General features: G+C 40.8%; 1 protein-coding gene across 6 annotated transcripts in view; it reads right to left on the bottom strand.

The window, feature by feature from the left end:
- The window catches only part of SSBP2 (single stranded DNA binding protein 2), a 137,055-nt gene that overhangs the window by 33,376 nt on the left and 82,609 nt on the right, over nt 1–21,070 (bottom strand). For 4 of the 6 annotated variants that reach the window (XM_071455120.1, XM_071455124.1, XM_071455121.1 and 1 more), the window contains exon 5: nt 10,907–10,996. The exons of the other annotated variants lie outside the window; for them this stretch is intronic. In XM_071455120.1, coding sequence (XP_071311221.1) covers nt 10,907–10,996 — 90 coding nt within the window. The remainder of the gene's footprint in view (nt 1–10,906; nt 10,997–21,070) is intronic. 6 annotated transcript variants of the gene reach the window in all.

The following is a 21,070-nucleotide window of genomic DNA, read 5'->3' as shown; positions in this document are numbered from 1 at the left end:
AGTAGAAGTGTCAGGAAATTAGAATTTCAACCGTTTCCACAGAGGTCAACTGAGTGCAGCCACTCCAGTGAGGACCCTGGGTTTGACTTGTCTCCTCCAGCAAATGAAACTCAACTTCATTTACAGCTGTGCAGCTCAAAAAAGGGGAAATTTGAATTGTCTCTGAATTCAGCCATGTCTAAAGAGCAGAACCTGCCTACTAATATGCAATAGTAATAAAAAAACCTACTCCTTCCAAGCCTTCAAGTACTATATACTGTAAATATTCATGTAGCTATGAATTCCATTACACCCAGGTGGAGCTGCAATCAGCGACAAGCAGATTTCAAGTAGTTCCTATGGTTTGGCTTTCCAGAAAAATGTTGCCATTACAAACTTAAATATTCTCATTTTTGTGTCAGTGACTGAACTTCCCCCTCTCCACTACCACTATATTGTATATATCGTATTGTGTGTTCTATATATTGTTTGTCCACAAAAAGGTTCCACCAAGATGTTTCAAGAAAACAAAAAAATTCTGTCCAACATTTTAATGAAAATATATGAAATACTCTCAGCTTTTCATGACAGCAGGAGTGGTTTTGAAGTCCCCACACACATTATTGAGCAGTGGATTCTGAAAGAAACAAACTCAAGCAGCAGAAACTTTGTGCCATGTGTTTATTCACTGCTTCCCTTGTCATTTCCAGAACACCTGGCATTTGTCTCTGAGTTAGTTTTACTTTAATTTCCTATTCTTTTTTTTCTTTATTAGGAGTTGCTGGAATGTCCATTAGGGAGGAACCACTCTGGGCTTCCATTTCTTACAGCAGGCATCCTTCTCTCCTCAATTCTTGGCAACTCCTCCTTGCCCCTCTCCTGCAGCACAAACGGCCCTGAACTTACTGGGCTTAGAATGCTGGCACTAAATTAAAGCAGTGCCCACAGACCTTGAACTGGTCACTCAGAACTTGTTTATGAAGGTGAAAATAAAATGTTTGCATGCTAAAGACTGGGACATTTCTGCCTATTGCCTCAGCCTAAAATTCAGCATTTAAAATGCACCTTAAATGGATGCTCACACTGAATTTTGAGGAAGACAGACTCTTTATCTGTCTTGGAGTTAAGCTTGAAAAATACTCAATAATGCAACAGGCAATTTCAGCTGTGGGGTAGGAAGAAGAGAGAGGGACTAAAATCAACTTCTCCAATGGAGTTCAAGAACTGGCAGACATGATAAGGTGTTAGAAAAAGCAGAAGAAAACACTCCAAAACACGCAAGCAAACAGACAAACAATCACAAACAAAACAAAACCCCCAAAAGACAAACAATCCTCCCAAAGAAAAACAAACCCTCCAAGAACCCAAACAACCAAACAGAAAAACCCCAGCAAAACCCAAACAACCAAACAAACACCACAAAAAAACCCAAAAAAACAAAACCAAAGCACACATAAAAGACGCAACCCATTTAAAAAACAAACCTACACAAACAAAACCAGACCTCCCGCAAAATCCCTCAAAACTAAAACTAATAAACAAGACAGAAACAAACAAGCAACCACAAAAAAAGAGGAAAACTCCCAAACTCAAAAGAAATCCCTACCAAACCCAAATAACCAATCAAAAACCGCCCCCAAAAATGAATAAAATAAAGAAACAGGCAAGCAAGCCAGACCTAAGCCACTGCTGAGATGGAGGTGCCACCAATATGTGTTGGCAGCAATATACTGTAATTCCTACCCACAGGTATGAAATTCACTAATTTGGCATCACAAAAAGTATCCTGAAGGCTGCCAATCCTGCAGCTGAGAGCAAAGGAAGAAGAACCTTCTACTAAGGTGGGTGAAAAAGAAGCCATAAAGAAAAAACTTTTTGTGTAGTCACCGCAGAATACTTGCATCTACCAACTTACAGTGAAGGTTAACAAAAAGGCTCAAAAACCTAAAAGGAGGAAAGTATTAGAATACTAGAATAATAGAGATGACAGAAAATAAAATCAGGGAGTGAAATGTTAAATTTAATAAGCCTCCTGCACTTACAGCAAGATTCTGTGTTGAATTGCTAAGAGTACTTTAAAGAAAGGCAAGTTCAGGCACTTGAATGATGGTGCCAGAAGCTGCAGCACTTTTTTGTTATCTCTCTGCTCAAGAATAATCCATCTGTGTACAGGGACAGCAAAGGGTATCTCACAACCTGTGTGTTTAATGCAGGTCTGAGACATGTGTGTGCTGTGCAACATCAAAACCTTCTGAAATCCTATTTTTCTTGGTTCTCAACACAACAGAAAATGAGTTTCTCCATGGGAAAGTGTTTGAGAAAGCAATGTTGAAGCACAACCACCTCACTGCCCACATTTTGGTGCCAGAAAATGTGATTTTACAGGAAGCATCCAGCAGGAAGCTGATGCCATACAGGCACAGAGGCTGGGATGTTTCTTACTCTCTTCTTTAGTTGTTCAAGAGACTCTCAAATATGATGTGGATCCGTTTTCACTTCCACCTAATAATGGTGAAATAAGGAATTCAGAGAGTGGTGTTCTACTAAGCATCACATACTTCAATAAACCTCTTGTTTCTTTAATCTTACTTCCCTTCCAAAAGCTGGGAGTGTAATTTACTTCCTTCCAGATACAGGTTTCTTGCACTGACATTTTTATCCTGTTTTTCCTCATACCTTTACATTTATCAATCACATTTTGTCTCACCTAAGTTTGCAAAATTTACAATAACCCACAGCCCAGAAAAGTAATCCTGAATATTTACATTCCTACTGAGACTTAATTGACTGTAAATATATTGACCACAAATTAAAAATCACATGGTGAGACACAGCTTCACCCTTGGTGTGGAGAAGAAATAGCAATAATTGATTTTTACAACTCAGCCACCTACAGCACAAACATAAACACCACTTATCCTAGCAGCTGAAAATGGAACCACAGACCCTATTTGTACACACTACAAGTGATCCTAAGTTAACTGTGCTGCTAAAGCACTGGAAAACTGTTCAAGCTGCAAGAGACAAGGTGGCATTTCCTCTGGTAATTCTGAAAATGACCCAATCTTTTCATCTATCCACTTAAAAGTTCTAAATGATCACAAGTGAAACAAACCAAAAATCTTTGTTCTCCTCTCTGTTTAGCAATCAGTAGCAAAGTCACACATTCTGTGTAAAATACAATTCATCTTCACCTTTTTTGTTTTCAAACTCTAGTCTGGACTAAAAGGTTTGGCATCACTTATTGTTATGATTATTAGTATTAATATCCAAATGATAAAAAAAAAGACTGCTGGCCATTTTTATTTCATTTTCCTATAAGGGTAAATAATATGTTAATATATCTCTTTAAGACTCCAGCGCTTTAGGAAATGCTCTAGAGGTGTTTTACACCTACATCTCACATTCCCAAACCAAGGGGGGTTTTCCCTCCTAGGAGGACCACTGGGAACCATAAAATATGTGTGAATTTAATTTATCCAAGTTACCCTGCAATTCATTTTTCATTTCATTGCTTTTTATTTTTTAGTTTCCTCTGTGATTTTTCTGGTGGCATCTCCCTCAGCAGTAACAATCACTCGAGTTTCAGGACAGTCTTCATTAACACATTTTAGTTTTAACCAGGACTAAACCCAAAACTGTTTTTTTCTGAAGTATTTCAGAAATGAAATTTGGGTTGTACACTGCACGTCTTGCAGTCTACCAGTGCAAACCAAAGCAGCTGATGTTATCTATGATATTTTACATAAAAACGTGTCATTCTCAGCACTGGGAGAGCAATTCTCTCTACATTGGCCTTTCCTGATGACAAAATCCATTTCCACGAGCAAGTTCTTTACTGTGCTTCAGAAAAAGATCTCTGAAAAATAATTCCTGTATTTATGGTTTTCTAAGAGCAGACTGACAACTTATAAATAGCAAACAGTAAGAGATCTGATTTAATTCAGAACAAGAGCAAATATTTTTTTTCCTAAATTGAGGAGCTCCTTCCTCACGCAGAATTCCAAGTTACAGCAGTACCAGTTTTAAAACATAAATTTAATGTTTTATCCCTGGTCAAGGAACACCCGTGGAAGGACACTGCAACACACACCTTGTTTGAGGTGGAAAAATGAAAAAACAATTTTACACTTGAAAGAAAGAAAGAAAGAAACAAACAAACAAAACCTATTAGAAAAGCCAGAAACAAAATGTTTGGTCCCCAGCTAAACATTTGTCTGAGATGCTGAAAGCCAGGTCTGCTTTTAGATGACCTGTAGGAATTGCACTGCTATTACATCTATGTCACTTTGTGGGGAACAGAATTATCTGAAGCTCAAGACTTCATAATTGTGAGAGAAAGTTGCTAAGTTCTGCATGATACTTTAAGGATTTTTTTTTAGAAATTCAAATTTTGTAAGACGTATTACTTACATGAATTTTAAATCGGGTAAATAGTTTTAATAATAATTTCATTAAATGCAAATAGAAGAGAAAACAGAATATTTCAAACATGACAAGCCAAAACATCCAAGATGTATCACCTTAAAAGCCCTCAAAAATCCCTTCATTTTTAGAACTTAGGCATCATCCAGACAGATGACTGAAAGCATTTTCCCCAGATTGATAACCCTGATTTTGATCCACGGCTGATTCTTTGGAACAGCTGATTAATTCCTCAGGCTGAGCAGTTTTAATTTGTTCCAATAGTTATGGGCAGTAAAAGCATTGCCACAACTGCAGGGTGGTATTATTGAGGCCAGCAGATCCTGGAGAACTTCACTTACCAGTTGACTTTATTGCTGGTATTTAGGGAAAAGAGCCCAAACAGGAGAAAACCACAAACTACTTATGGTTCTTTCTAGGTGATAATACCCTCACACATAGTGTAAAAACTCAAACCAATTTTAAAAAAATTGAATATTTTAAAATGCAGAGTGATGCTGCTGAGGACAGAAATGCACATATGCTAATTCTGCAAAGAATCAGACCTATAATTTTATGAATTTGAGTATTCCCAGACTGCTCCACTGGGATGGGTGCATGGATATTCCATAAATTCAATAAAGTTCTTCCGACCAACAGGAATTATATAAACTCAGAGGGGGAAAAGTCCCCTTAAAAATCTTATTTTCAAAGTCTCTGCAGGCTACCAGAGCTGCTGTCTTTGCTCACAAGCTGCACGTGCAGCCCTGGTGATGATTCATTCTCCCATCACCATGCTCTCACAGCCCAGGATGGTTCTCAAGCTTCTGGCACTCCCCTGTACCTGCCCTGCTCAGAATTGTTAACTTTTCCCTCCTTCCCCTGCAATTGCCCCACCTGCTGCACTGGCACTGAGGCTGGCTGTGAACCTGAGCCAAATCCAGCTAATTCTGCCCTTCTGTTGCAGTTTGTCACTATCTCAGTTTTACAGAAAAGGGAATGCTGCAAAAATGGGGAGCACAGGAGGAGGAGGAGGATCAGCACTGGGAGGCGGGTGGTGGAGCCTGGGACAGATAATGAGGTGTGGCTGCTGGAAGGGGGAAGACAAAACATGGAAAAACTCTGGAAAACCAGGAGACCGTGTGAGTGTTAAGGGGAGAGCTGAAAGAGCTCCAAGGGGCTCAGAAAGAAACAAGAAGTTTTCAGACTGACAGAGATAACAGGTGCTGGCTCTGCACAGACCGGGCTGAGCCACAGCACAACCTCCAGCTCCAGCTGTGACATTCCACAGCTGGAACAGGGAATCCTCCTTCCCTGCACAAATAACAACCCCAGTGGACAATTCACTCCAAAATGGCTTTAAAGAGGTGCTGGGGGATTCCTCCCTCCTGGTCTTCCTTCCTTTAACTGCTGTAACCAAATGCTGCATTTATTGGGTGTGGAATACAAACTCTATTTTTTAACAATGTGTCATGCCATGACTTTCCTGTAAATACGGTCAATATTAACTATGAACTAAAATAGTACATTACAGAGATATTTTACAGCCTTACACTGCACCTCACAAATCCATTTTCTTTTCAGTGTAAGTAGTTCACCATTTCTGCTTCAAAATGCAGGAGATGCATGTTACTACTTCTTAATTTGCTGGCTTTGCTTATTCTCACTTAACTAAGTAATAAACTTTGATTTATATTTATTTACATATGGTTGATATATATATTTGTTATATATTCATATATAACCAATATAAATGTTTTTTATATGCATATACACATTTATATTTATTTTCCTGCCTAACTTAACTACTTGAAATATATATTGATATCTAGAATAGTTAGGCTAGGCAGGAAAATAAAGTCCTTTTTGGTCATGTGCCTTACTGTAATAATGCTCTCCTGAAGCATTAGGTCAGCTCTACTATGGCAAACAAGGCTAAAAATAATACTTGAGAATAGTATGGACTGAGGTAAAATAAGCACGAGCAGCTGCCACTAGATGGCAAGACAGGCTCACATTACTTTGCAGGGCTGGGTTCAGGCTGGTTTTTATTTTTTTTCCCTTTATATAAGAGGAATATGTAACATTTGTATTTCAAACATGGTGTCGACACTTCTCTCCCATGCCATTCCAAGTTTATCTGGTGATCTGAAGTTGGTGAACGAAGCCAACCACTTGAAAAGCCCTTTAGAAAACACAGGCACCACGGAAATAATGTTTACTGGTAAGTTGAACTGGAAGATTTTAAAAAAAAGATCTCTTTAATCTCTTTTAAAAAAAGATTTTAACAAATGTGCTGAAAAAAAAGTAATGTGTTTAAAAGAAAGGGCGCTTCACTTATGTGTGAAAAGGTACAGACAAGTGTTAGAATTTGACTTTTAACAGAATTACCAAATTAAACAAATGAACTGTCAACTGTGGAACAACCTGCTTGGCCTACAGGTGCCAGCAGGGTCTCAGGTGAGTGCCTCTACAGCCACTCACACTCCTCACACAGCCAAACCTCTGGACAGCCACGGCGTAGAGGAGCAGAGGACAGCTGGGTTTAATGAAACACACAGTTAAGTGTTTCTCCTAATTGCAGAGCAAAAGCAGCAGGCAGGGTCAGACTCTGGGCAGTGCTGGCTGTCAGTAACTTGGAGAACCAGTGGAAGGTGCCCCTGCCCACGGCTGGGTTTGGAACATGAGTGGCTTTAAGGAACCTTCCAGACCATTTCCTGCTGATCTGTTTTAAATCTGCATTTAGGAGTGCTAAAACTGGAAATTTAACTAAAAGGCAAATACAATCCTGTGAAATCAACAGTTTACATTCTGTTTAAAAACTCCAAACACCTCAATGAACACATGCTCCCAAACTTCCCTCTGGCCTCTGCTCATTTCCTTACTAACACCAGCACTGTCCACATGGATCAAATAAATGGTCTGCAAAAACACAAACGTAGCATCTCTCAAATTGTTCAGCTGCCTTAAAGTATGAGTGAAGAGGAGGATGGAAATGGTCCTCAGTACCTGAAGAGCAGCAGTTGCACCTGTAAGACTGATGTGGAAACCTGAAAGTCTCTGAATTCCATGACCTGAAACTCTTTGACACAAATCGAAGACTTAACTGACTGTAAATGAGTTTGTAAGAGCCTTGTGTAAAGCTGTGGCTGCTGACATTATCTGCATCCACTAACATCAGACCCAAAGGTAATTATTTATTATGATCTTATTCAGTCTTTCAGTTGCTCGGTTGCTATGTCAGGGTCAGAGAGAACCAGGGACAAAGAGCAGGTCATGCTGATAACCATGACTGGCCACATGAAGAAACTGACAAATGACGTGGATTAAAAAGGTCTAAAAATTACTCAGAAAATGTCCCAAATAGCTTTATTTTTTTTTTCTCACAGTAGCTAAGTGCCTTCCACACACTTTACCTCCATGCCCAGGATGTTATAGATGGGAAAACTGGAAAAGTATTTCCAGACTCAGGCTGGGGCTGGTTGGCCATTTCAAACATGTATAAATAAATCCATCTCACCTCTATGCAATCTAGTATGGTTTCATTACTTCTATTGCCCAAAGTAGCTTTTTGGGTTGTACTATTTGGAGTTTAAAAGTCCTGTATGGCAGAACTGTTGTGCCCCACACATTCAGTTGTTGCTCCTAATGAACCAAGAGCAGGTTCAGTTTCTGTTTCACAGAGTTATTTCCAGAGTCCCAGTGCTGCTCAAATTGAGAGAAGATGAAGACAAAAATTATTTATATGAACTTAAAACTACATTCAAACACAAGCAGACCAGTGGAGGAAACAGAGGCACATGATAACTCCACATAAAAACTGACTTTTCAAATTTCACTTTTGACACTGCAAACAATTTCTATTGAAAATGGAAAAAAACCTACAAACAAAGCCCCAAAACCTCATTTATTTGATGACAATAGCTGTGTACAACCCCCATCACTGTGCCATTTTTCTGGACAGTCAGCACTGCAGTGACCATCATCCCTCACCTAAACTGGAGTATTAAAGTACAACTACAGAGAGATATAAGACAAATTCAGCTGCTGGCTGCAGAACCTCTGCCTCTGTAGATCAGGCATGAAGTGCCACAGGTTGCTAATTAACATCAGTGCTAATGGTCTACCTGCATGAGAAAACCTCATTTTACAAAGAGCAGAGTTTTACCACATACTGTCTGAGAAGCAATTCTCCTGTATTTCTCTACCTCCACGTCTTACACTAGCAGACTGATTTATTTTTAAAAGTAAAATATATTCCTTTTATTCTATAAAAAAAATAAATGTCTCAAAAATCATGTTAGAGGTCAGCAGTGCCAACCAAAATCGACTCCTGTTGTTGTTTCTTCATTCCCAGCACATTTCCCCCTGGACTGTGACATTCCCCTGCTCTGACAAGAACTCCCTGCAGCAGCAATGATCCCACCTTGCTTACATCCCTGGGAGTGCCCAGTGCCCACCCAAAACATGAGTGCAAGAGGGAAGAAATTACTTTAAATCATCGGTGACCGCTGAGTTCTGCAAGCAGAGCTGGCAGGTGCTGGCTGTCTGCAGCTTCAGCTCAGCCCAGCCCAAACAACTCCAGAAAGCAACAACAGGCACCCTTATCACTCCAGGGTGACCTTCCAGATACATTTCGGGCTAAAGGAATTAAAATGTTACGAGGCCTTTGTGGAGCAGAGTCTCAGAGCACTAAATATAGACACAAGCACCTCTCTCCTGCTCTGCCCATGTGGACCGACTCTGGAGAACAAATCGTTTGCTGTCACAGTCCTGGAGTGAGGGCAGGTCTCAGCGCCATTGAATGAGGGTTGCCAGCTCTCAGACCAAGACAGATGAGCCTGTTCTCTGTGGTTTGTTTCACCCTGGGATCACAGGACTTGCAGGAGAGGATGGAGAAGCAGAACAGCAGCACCCATGAAGGAAGGAGGAGGTTTTCACCATGACTTTCCCAGCAGCAGATGATGCCCCTCCATTTTCCCGTTTCACACATGCAGGCTCTGCCTGCCAGCACATTTCCTTGTCCCGGGGCGAGCTGACCTTGGTGAGGCTGAGCTCTGGGGAAGGTTTCAGAGCCTGGCACCAAGTGCTGCCTGACAACACCCGCAGCAGCAGCAGCAGCAGCAGCAGGGCTGTCTGCACTCACAGCCTCACACTGCGACGGGACCCTCCCAAACACATCAGCGCACCCACTAACACACCTGATTTCCAAACTTAAGCAATCTTAGGCACACAGCTACAGCAAGAATTAATAATGTCTTGGAAAATGTTCCTTTTCACTCTCAGGCCTCATAAAAAGAGCAGGATGATGTTGTGGCTTCGAGTCAGACTCAAGACAGATACTGGCATACAATGAGACTTTACCCGCATTCAACTTTCTATCAGATTGTCTTTCTTACATCTTCAAAGATCTGGAGTGGCTAGAAGTCTATTCACACTTCTAAAAACAAAACTCCCACATCCTCCTTCTGCAAAACCTTTAAAATAGTTACTCTCTCCTCTGTACTTCACACACTTGTCCTATCTGTGCCCCTTCCCCATCTTAGTAGTCATCATAGACAATAACAAAAAAAGTTAATTCCTCTGACATCACAACTGAAGTGGGAGGCTGAAGTTAAAAAAAAAAAAAAAGTTAAATATTAATATAATCTAAAAACTAAGACCAAAAGAGCCAACCTAACCAACTGCTCAAAGCACTAAAAGCAGAAATAAATTAATTAATGAGTTCTGACAGCTCCCGAGAATTTTGTGACTGGCAGCAGCCAGATATTTTCCACTTCACTTCCAAGTGTCTTTTCATTCATGTGTAACAAATCAAGCCTCAGTTTGCCAGTGTGGAGGGAAACAAATTGAGTTTTGGTGAGGAGGAGATGTAAGCCCAGCCTGGGAGCAGTGCAGCCTCAGGTCACAAACACCACCCTGGGCTTGCAGTAAAATGTCATTTCTTCCACCATCATATGCTATGCTGTGACTGCCCAAAGTGCCAAATGGGTGTTCAGCTCCACGTAGGACAGACCTGAGCAGAAGCAGCACTTGGTCTAAATCCCTGACTCAACTTTTCTAGGCAGTGGTGTTGAGATCTTCAAGGGCAGGGCAATGCTCAGTGGGATGCACTGCATTGCCCAGGCTGGATTCCCACAGAAGCTCAGGAATCCGGCCTATGGCTTTAGCACAGAGCTGAACACCACCAACAACGTTCTGACTTTAAAATCTCCATGGGATGGTACGTATATTATCATAAGAAATTATTTAAATATTGTACTCAAGCATTTTTTGATCTCTGCTAAAAACCTGGCACAGCCATTTCTTGTTCTGTGCTGTACTACTTCATAAATTAAATACTCATCAGTCAGGTCCCTTCCTTCCCACCTGTCCACTTCTCTTTAAAAATAAACTATCAAATATTGCACCACACAGTGAGACACAGTTCAGAACAGGACCTTTTCTACAGACTTGCAAACAGTATTACAGAGGATTTTCTATCCTAGAATTCCTGTAATCATAATTTTTTTTTTCTGAATACCTGAAAAAACCCCGGTGGTACTGGACCTACTGGCATGCCATCTCCTGGGGGAATGTTTCCTAGCACTGGGCTGGGAGCTGCTGCAGCACTCTGAAAAGAACAAAGGGAGAATAAACCTTTGTCATTGCATGGTAGGCATTAAACTCCCCCCAAAAAAACCCCAAACCTGACCAAAGTGCAGAACGTAATTCTCTAGATATGTCATTATGCCATCGTTTCATAACTGAAGGTAAATTAAAATTGTTTAGCCTTTTGTCTATACAAGTACCATGATCTGTTGAAATAACAAATGTATTTTGAGGGGAAGGGTGCCAGAGATTGCACAGGCCAATTAGGCAAAGCTTGACTGAATTTTAAAAAATGTTGTATCCGAGTGTCTCTACATGCATCAATGTGAATGTAACTTGCATACTTCTTGTCTTATGCATATGAACAGTCTCACACATGCACAAGGATATATACAGAGCATAAAGAAAGTAATTTATGCATTTTATCAGCAATTTCTAAGCACTTTAAAGATAATTTCAGCAGCCTGTAATATTTTTCCATAACAACAACAAGCTTCAAAACAGGGCTCTGTTATAAACAGTACAAGAAGGGATGCTCAAGATTCTGCTGGTAATGCTCAAGATTTTACCAACCCCAAAAATAACCACCATGACAAATTAGAAGAATTCAGGTTACGTTTTTGGAAGGGAAAAGAAAAAAGGGATTTCTAAGAAGTGAATCAGAGGATGAAATTAGTTACCTTTGCAAATCCTTCAGCTGGAATAAGCGAGTAAAGAATATTGCTCCTGGCAATTTACATGCAGGAGACTGTCACAGAAAAGAGAAGCCAAACTGTTTCTGTTGTCATGTGCTGGAACCTCAATTACTTTTAATTTCTAGCATTCTTCCTTCCTACAATGTGTTTCTGTATGGCATGAGGCTGAATCACCTATAAATGCTCAAAATCTTGAGTGAAAGTACTGGAGCACACAGAATGCTCCCAGAGCCACTGGCAGGTTACTAATGACCTGCCAAAGCCTGCCCTGCAAAACACACAGATATTAAATTATCACTCTATTTATTGTGCACCCACACTCGATAGCCTAAAGATGCAGATCTGGAAATTGCATTTCCAGGTGTTTGGCACAACACCTAGGAAAGGAAAGAATACTGCTGGAAAGATCTGAAGACTGGCACAAAAGGAGGGATGACCTTTTTCAACCAAGCAGAAAGGAAACATTCAGTTAATCACCACAGATTTCTTCATGGCTTAAGCCGTGTTGTAGAATTAAAGTTCTGAACAACTAGCAGTAACATATTTAGCATCCAAGCTGAATGTTCTTTGGAAAAGTCTGGAATGTATCACTGAAACATAAAGTCTGAAAAAGATGTTGGATTTCAAAACGAGTGCAAGGCTTTTATTCATGAAAAAGTCGTCTAATAAAGGGTATTATCTATGCAAGGATCAGTGCTAAAACACTGTAGAATTGCAGCTGACAGGGAAAGACAGCCAGGTGAGCTGGATGCAGCAAATACTTTGGAATTGTAACCACAAATCATGCAGGGAGAGGCCACCACAAAGCAGCCAGAGCAGCCAGGGAAACTGTGGCCAAAAAAGGTGGTGCTCTGCCAGCCACTGCCACTCATGTCAAATAATTATTTTCGTATCATTTCCATTTCCAAAGGAAAACAGGAAAAAAAGCTGTTGGTTTGTTGCTGTTTGGAGGGTTTTTTTAAGGACATACGATCTCTTTAAGCATCAATGTGCAATAAACCCATGAGAGGCACAGTCTGAGTGGAGCATGTTGGATGCACTAATACAGGTACAGGTTTTCTGGCTGAGGGATGACAACAGCAGCACCACTGATGGAGAAAATCAATGATGTTAAAAGCCTGAGCATCTCCAAATGCCCCAAAGAGCCTGAGCTGCAGTGGCTGACCAAGCAGGAGCAGCCCATTAAAGGGGCACTGCTGGGCTTCATTACAGCACCATCATCCCCCAGAGCCCTCGCTGGGCATGGCATGTGCCCCCTGCCAGGTCCTTGGGGTCACAGGGGAGGGAACAGCCCCGTGGGATGAGGAGCTCCCACAGGGATACAGCGCCCTGCTGCTCGGAGTTCATGCTCTTTCCCACTTTGAAAATTATTCTTTAAAAACCCCCAGCAAATTTAGTTAAAAAATAGAGGGGAAGGGAGAAATAATGACTATTCCAGAACAAAGGGAGAAAAGGATTGAAGTTATAACTGTTAGCCATTTGTGGCCTAAAAAGGCTTTATATTGTAAGGAATATACCTAAAAATAACATTTTCATAATAGTCTCAGAGAGGTGGGGTTTTTCCCCTGTTTCTGCCTCTCCCTTGGCAGTGACACCAGAGGAACCCAGCCCCGTTCCTGGTGAATCACCAGGAACTGGCAGGGAGGGACTCGATGTGCTGGGTTCGATTTTTAGTGGGCTTTTAGTGGATTTTCAGTGCCTGATGGCCCCGCCAGGTCCCAGCACCTGTGCAAACCCCCTGCCCTGCCCCTGTGAGAGGAGGGAGGGAGGGAGGACTCAGAGTCTGTGTGGCCACAGCAGCAGGGCAGAGCTGCAGTGCCATAACCCCAAGAATTCTGCAGGTGCGCTCCCAGGTGTCACAGAAACCTCCATCTCTACCCTTCATTATGCAATGCACTGGGTTGGGGTTTTTTTCTCTTTTCATGTTTGTTTGGGATTTTCTTCCCTGATGGGCAATGAAGTCCCAAAGCCAGAAATAAAGTATTTTCAGTGTTTTGGGTATATTACATTTCCTAGCTTGTGCTAAATAATGAATCTTTTAAGAACTTCTACCAGGTAGATCAATAAACAAACCTGCAACTGCCGCATGGAAATATTCTTATTTATTCTATCCTGATGAATTATTCATTCTTTTTCCACAGTCCCATAGCAAACCATGGCCTCCTTTTGCATGCCTTACAAGTTGTTCATCATTTATACTTCCATTAGTTTGACATTTTAAATATTTGCAAATTGCTTTCTCTGCTTTTCATAAAAAGATGAAATCGGAAAATTTAGATGGTATAAACTCCTTCTACAGTAGCTTACCTCCTTAAAAATGGAAATCTGTATTTGCTTTTCTAGCTAAAATAATGAATTTATACTAATAAATTTATAATAATTTACAATTATTAATTAAATCTATGTACTTGACTGAAAGTTATTATGGTCATTCCTTCTCTACCCATGCTACTCTCGGCAATGCAAAAATAGATTATTGTAGTAACTAATAAAACTAGCTACGGTTTAGGATGGATTTTATAATAAAGAAATCCTACAGTAAATAAAATGTAAAGTAAAATCATTTAGCTATTCCACTAGTATAGTATCTGAAGTATAAAAATGCAGAAATAAACCTGCAATGCTCATTTTTTGAGGCCATCCCAAGAAGTGGCTGATGAGGGAAGCCTACAAAGAATTTCACTTGAAACCAAAAAATGGTACAAAGAAATTACTTGACTTTATAAAAATCCTCACCTGGCTCTTTCCTTCACCAAGACATTCAATTTCAGGTATTTTGCTTACACTAAAACTTCCTATTTCAATCCAAAGTTTACCAGATGTTACTAAATTTGTCCAGTCAGGGGAAAGTTCTGTTTTTAAGAAGTCTCACTGATGGGAAATAATGTAATCTACTGGATGATGGAGGGGAGGAGCTGGACCCTACAAGTGAAAGTGTTAGACACCCAATTCCTTCATGCCCTCACCCTCCTCCACGTCAGCCCTAAATCTGCTCTTATCATTTAGGAACACAATATTTTCATATATTCATACAAGCAACCAAAGCATGGCATCTCCAGACAAAGATATTGTGCCATGGATGGTACAGACACAATCAGCTGAACTAGAGCAGAAAGGATCAACATCTCAGGATATTTTTATATACACTGGTATTGGGTTGATGAAACAAATTGAACAGTGAGTGTGGGATGTGAAGGACAATGCAGGAAACCACAACCACGTTTGAAATGCTGGTGAGAGCAGCACAGTCAGAAGGAAAAACAGAAAATGTCAAAACTTTAAAAATTGATGCTTTTTTTTTCCTCCTTTTCTTTTCTGGGGGCAGGGGATAAATATCTGGTACATAAACGTAGGAAATTATGGGAAGCAAGGAATTTAAATACAGTTGCAGGTTGGTTTTTTATTTTTCTGGAAAGACAAATGATGGATGATTACTATTTCCAGTCATATTTACCAAATGTTTAATTTCTGGTCATTGATAGCTTTGAAGTGCCAGGCATACTGCAGCCAGTACCATAAAAAATACTGAATTTCCTTTCGAAAACACTTCAATTTGTAATTTACCAAGGCTTTCTAAGACACCTTAGAGCTGGTTCCTGTATCAGACCTTCCCTATTTGCACCCATCACAAAATAAAGAAGTATTAAAGAACTACATTGATTAACCACTAGCAACCTCCTTGTTTTCTCCAAGATGGAACATAAAACTACTCATCGCTCTGAACAACAAAATAAATAAAATTTCAAATACTTTAAATAAGTCTCTGTGCCTTTTACAAAGCCGTTGAACATGTGGCTGCACACCAAGAAGCCAAAACCCCCAGACTGAGCAGCCTTGGTTTACTCAACACAGATTGGAAGGTCATGCCCAAAAAAGGTGGATTCATCACACTGAGAGAGGCAGGTAATTCGAAAGATCTGGATCATGAGACCTAATTAAACCCTGGCGTAGCTCCACTGATATATATTTGTCTGAACTGCTTAATTTCTGTTGTGTAACAGGAAGGCATTCACATGACTGCACAAGTCTGAGAACTCTCACTGTGGAAGGTCATTCCTTACAACTTCTCAGTTTTCCTCCAATCCCAGCTCCCTGTGGTTTCATCTGGATTCTGCTATTTTACTTCCCTTCATTCCATCTTATTTATGAGTAATAAAGAATAATAAAAATAACGATGCCATCGATGCAGATGGAAAAAACCCCACATTTATTCCTTTTCTTGGAAACACAAAAAGGGTTGCACCAACAGATGTGGTCAGTTAGGGAAGAGAAGATCTGCTGATAATGATGATGATGATGAAGGTGTCCTCTGAGACTTCACCCATCCTTCTTCCCCATGAAATAATTCTAGCCTCGAACCCACCTCACTCCAGCAAATATCTGAAGTGGGATCACAGTTTGTATCCCAGTACCCAGTCTGGGGATTTCATCCTGCTTAGCTGAGACAGAAAAATTTCATTACAGTGCTAAAAAACTGGCTACTGGGTTGGAATATAAATTAATTTTGAGGAAAGCTTTGTTATCAGTGAATAAAAGGACTTCAAATTCCTGTTAAAAGACAGCATTTTCATCCTGTATCTCAGCTGCTGCTTCTTGGATTATTTAGAACATAACTTCTAGACAAGGTTTTCTCAAAATTATGGTTATAAAGAAAAGGTATTTAAACGAAACCCTCATTAATGCCCAGAAGTTAATAAAATCCATACTATGAATAGGTATCAGTGGACTGTTCACTGACAAAAAGGTGCAAGAGTAATTTGTGTTGTAGATATGGAAATAAACCTATGACATTCTTTTGAATTTCTGCCCATTCTTCTGGGTTATTTTTTTTCCCAAAACAGACCTGTACTGAAAGGCAGAATACCCAGCTTTCCCCAGCTGGAAAATCACAGAATCAGAGAATGAACCTTTGGGACCATCAAGTCCCAGCTCTGACCCAGCAGCTCCTCATCAGCTGCACCATGGCACCGAGTGCCACGTCCAGGCTCTGTTAAACCCCTCCAGGGACGGTGACTCCACGCCTCCCTGGGCAGCCATCCCAGTCAAGTTCTTTGTGAAGATTCAGAAATGATACTTCAAACAATGCTTTCACCCCTTTTTCTGTGAGGGTGAGGGCCCTCCTTTGAGGTGGATTCCCAGGCCTGTGCTGCCCAGCCAGGTGTGTCTGTGTGCAGGGCGAGGGTCCCAGCCCAGGACCCTCCCGAGCTGCAGCAGCCCCGTCAGCCCCAGCAGGAACCACCAGGCTGCCAACAACAAAAGCCACTTGAGGACACAAAGCGCTGCTGCTGTTGAAGCCTGGAGCCGAGTTGCAGTGATATTTCAACAAAATGACTTCTTTTCCAGAAGTGACACTAACACCCCTCCTCCAGACTCCCTGGAGACCGAGGCAGCTTTGCTCGGCAGCCGCAGAATCCTCCGCACGCTCCCCGCGCTGCTCTGCTCCTGCTTCCCTCCAGGATCACAGCAAGGGCCGCTGCAGACCAGGCTCTGACCCTTGCCTACCCCAGGAACACGCTCCTCCGCACGCAGGGAACGCTTCAGCCCCCACACGGTCTGTCTCCAGCTGGATTTTTAAATTCCAGATATTCCCTGTGCTCAAGACACGCCACGCTGCACAAAGAGGATGATCGCGGCTCATCCTTGCCTCCTTCTTCCCCAACACACTCTTCCATTTTTTTCCATGCTCTACAGATAATTCATGGTTGGTACAATTGTGCTAATTGGACTAGTATGACAAGACTATCTCATACCCCGACTTCCCCTAGCAATTAAGTGGTTGGCACAGTGTCTTTTAATCATTTAATTAATCTAATTGTTAAACCCACTTTATTTTCCAAAGATTTTAAGATTGCCAGAGTATTGTATCCCAGTTCTTATGGCCCAGCACTCCACACGAGTCAAGTGCTTTTCCATTTTAGGAATACAGTGATTATTAAGATGAAAGTTTTTCTGTATCTCTCTGTCCTTTCCAAGTTATGAAACAAATGAGCAAATATGCTGTGAGCTGAAAGACTAAAATTTGATTATGAAATGCAAAGTAGCCTGGTTTGGGGTTATCCTCAGGTCGCCTGGGAGTGATTCAGCAATGCTGGCAATATATGCACAACTTTAGAAAGGAAAATACACCAAAAACCCCTCAGTAATTGCCTCACAATTCAAAATGGATTTTAGTCTCCATATGTAGCTGACTGGAAAAGTCATATGCACAAAGAGATAAATTTTACTTCAGAGGGACCTGAACTGCAGAATTTACTTCATGATGAAAATGTTTTTCTGCTTCTCCAGAGCCTGAAAAATAATTGTTCATTTGCCTGTTCTTGTCTGGACCTTCATCTCATGAAATTCCTCTTTAATAACCATTTACTAAGATACCAACCATGGATACATCTCTGAATTCCAAGAGTGTGCTCCATAAATTATGTCCTAAAATGTGAAAACATGTGACTTCACAACACTGTAATTCTGACAGCCCATTTTCATAAACAAATCTTACTAAAGCATCCATTTGGGGGTTTTATTTGAACATTAGCTCCATTATCAATGGAATTAGTGGTACATAACACATAACACAATGCATACTTTAGAGTCTCTAGCCAGAATTTCATTGCTTTAAAACCAGTGGTATTGCTTGTGTGTGCAGGTGCTGATGAATAAATACTTAATTCCCTAAGAAGTACATGTTCATTTGAAGAAAAATAGGACAAATTTAAAACTCATGGAAAGCTAGCCTCTAAAGTATCTCATTTTTCTCATGTTAGCTGAATATCTATCTTTGGATAAATGTAACTTGTTGAGCAGAGAGTTAACACCTCTAAGTGCTAAACCAGAATTAGGCACTGTGCTTATGAAGACCTCACATTTTCCTGCTGGTGATTATTTGCTATAAAGAAGTTATAGGGAGGAGTCAATGAGCCACAAAAGCCCCCCAGCCCACCCTAGGGGGTATCAAAATTCAAGGAATTTCCATCCATCCATCCATCCATCCATCCATCCTCCACAGACAGCAGAGGCAGAGCAGGGATCCAAGGACGTGGGTTTTTGGATGTCCTTTTGGGAAGGAAAGAAAGAAAAGAAAGAAAAGAAAGAAAAGAAAGAAAAGAAAGAAAAGAAAGAAAAGAAAGAAAAGAAAGAAAAGAAAGAAAAGAGAGAAAGAGAGAGAGAGAGAGAGAGAAAGAAAGAAAGAAAGAAAGAAAGAAAGAAAGAAAGAAAGAAAGAAAGAAAGAAAGAAAGAAAGAAAAAGAAAGAAAGAAAGAAAGAAAAAGAAAGAAAGAAAGAAAGAAAGAGAAAGAAACCACCAAAAAACCCCAACCTTAATTCCCTTTCTTTGGGAATTGATCCAGGAAAGCCAGGCCTGTGAGTGCCCAGCACACAGCCCAGGGCTGGTGAGGGCTGGGGCAAGGAGAAACAGCCCTGCCAGGAAAAACCTTGGCTCCAAACATGACCAAACTCGCTGGTGCCCAAGTCACACAGCAGAGCAGGTGAACCTGTCTCAGGTGGCTCCTCCTCAGGGAACCAATTATTTTACACCCCGTGGTGTGAAAATCCATAGCAGTGATAATGAGAGCTTGAATCTTTCAGGGTTAACTACCTCCTGCAGCTCTTAAGCACACCTTTAAAATCTTATTCTTCTGCTTACTTTATTATTATTCGGATTTTTAGGTGGTGCCCACACAGACACTAAAGGGATGGTGATCCATGCACAGCTCTACCACCTGGCTGGTCCATGGACGACTGGGTCACCCACACAGAAAACAGCAACTGACAGTGTATTTTTAAATACATTATGTTATACAAGGAACGAGATTCAAAATTCAGCTGATGCAAGAATGATTGCTGAAACTTCTGCTTCACCATGTAATTCTTCATTGCACTTCATTAAAAAAAAAAAAAGAAAAAAAAAAGATCAGCTAAACCCAGGAATATGGTATGAAAAATTGCCTTCATAAACAGTTTTATACATGCACAGATTGCATATAGAAACAGACTGGTTTTAAATGAGAATTATGTGTATATGTATCTTCACTAAAAATGCAGATTTTGCAGTGAAGGAACCGTTAAAAGCAAAGCAGGTATAAACCCCCTTGTTTGTATAAATAAATCAGGTCACATTACACTGATCCAAAGCAACAGCAAGCCTGTTTTCCCCAGGTCCCTGACTGAGTCTGTAAGTGCAGACCTGCCAGGGTCACCTTCACCTCAGCACTGTGTCCAAGATGGCCTAAAACACCAGAGATTAATGTGAGCACTTAGTGGTTGCAATAACCCATATTTCACTATATATAAAAAACTGGCTTCCTCCTCAGCTAACACAGAGAGGCTTACAGAAGGAAAAGGATAGATATATCCAGTTTAGCTCTGTTATTTAAAAGAATTATCTACAGGAGAGCAGCAGTCACCCATGTGCCACCGGAACAGCCCCTGGCCCACAATGTCTTTGGAATTAAATTTAAGCTCCAGGTTAAAACATAGCAGAATGAGAACTATGTAATGTACAGGCTGGAAACAAGAGAAAATGAGAACTGAAGTCAATTTGAAGCATTCTCCCCATACTAAACTACGAGAGAGGCATTTTCCAGGAGGAGGAAAATGTGGCTGTTATTGGGATTGCTCTAAACGGCAGCCAAGGCACAGAACTCTGAAGCTCCCCCATTCCACCATTTCCTCTTCTTCACTTCCATTTCTAAGCCTTCCTATCCCTCAAAACAACTCCAGCCTTTTCACTCTCCGGGGACTGCAGCCCATCACACAAAAATAAGCAGGTTTCTGCAGGCAGGGGGTCCCAGGGGAGGGATATTAATGCTTCCTACAAAAGCTGACAAAACTTAAGTGTCAGGTAACAGTGGATAATTGTAGTACTTCATTTAACTGCCTCATCTACCCTAACAGCCTGCACAGAGCAAGTGCTGATGAAAGGGAAAGTGACTGAAGATTCCTGGGATGGTGAAGTTTCTCTCCTGCAATTAACTTAGAGCTGCTCACCTGTATGCTTGATGTCCCTTGTGCCTCCAGCTTCATGTGAAATGAACAGAAAACACTTTTGATTTTCCCTGCAAGTACCACTCCATGGAAGGGAGTTTCCAGGGTCTGTTTTCCAGAGAACACCCCTTTTTTGTCACTCCTTGTGATTACCATTTGCATGGATATTTTACGAATCAAGATCATACACATCAGAGGCGGTTCTTACTTTCTATGCACTCAGCTTTGGTACCTCTTTAAAATGTCTGGAGTATTTTATTTCTACCCTGCTCTATTTCATCTGCTGCACAATTAAAATGTTGCCACTCCAGCCTGAAAATCCAAGAGAGCGCTGCGAAGTTTGTATAGAAGAAGGACAATTGAGGGGTTATTTTTTCCTTAGTGGCCCCAGTTTGTAGCTATTCTTGTATGAATTTGTGTTTGCA

Source organism: Agelaius tricolor, unplaced genomic scaffold (genome assembly GCF_023055355.1).
Source record: "Agelaius tricolor isolate 1412-34295 unplaced genomic scaffold, bAgeTri1.0.p SCAF_44, whole genome shotgun sequence".
In the NCBI taxonomy this organism is placed as follows: domain Eukaryota; kingdom Metazoa; phylum Chordata; class Aves; order Passeriformes; family Icteridae; genus Agelaius; species Agelaius tricolor.
This window is presented reverse-complemented; position numbering and strand designations above follow the sequence as displayed.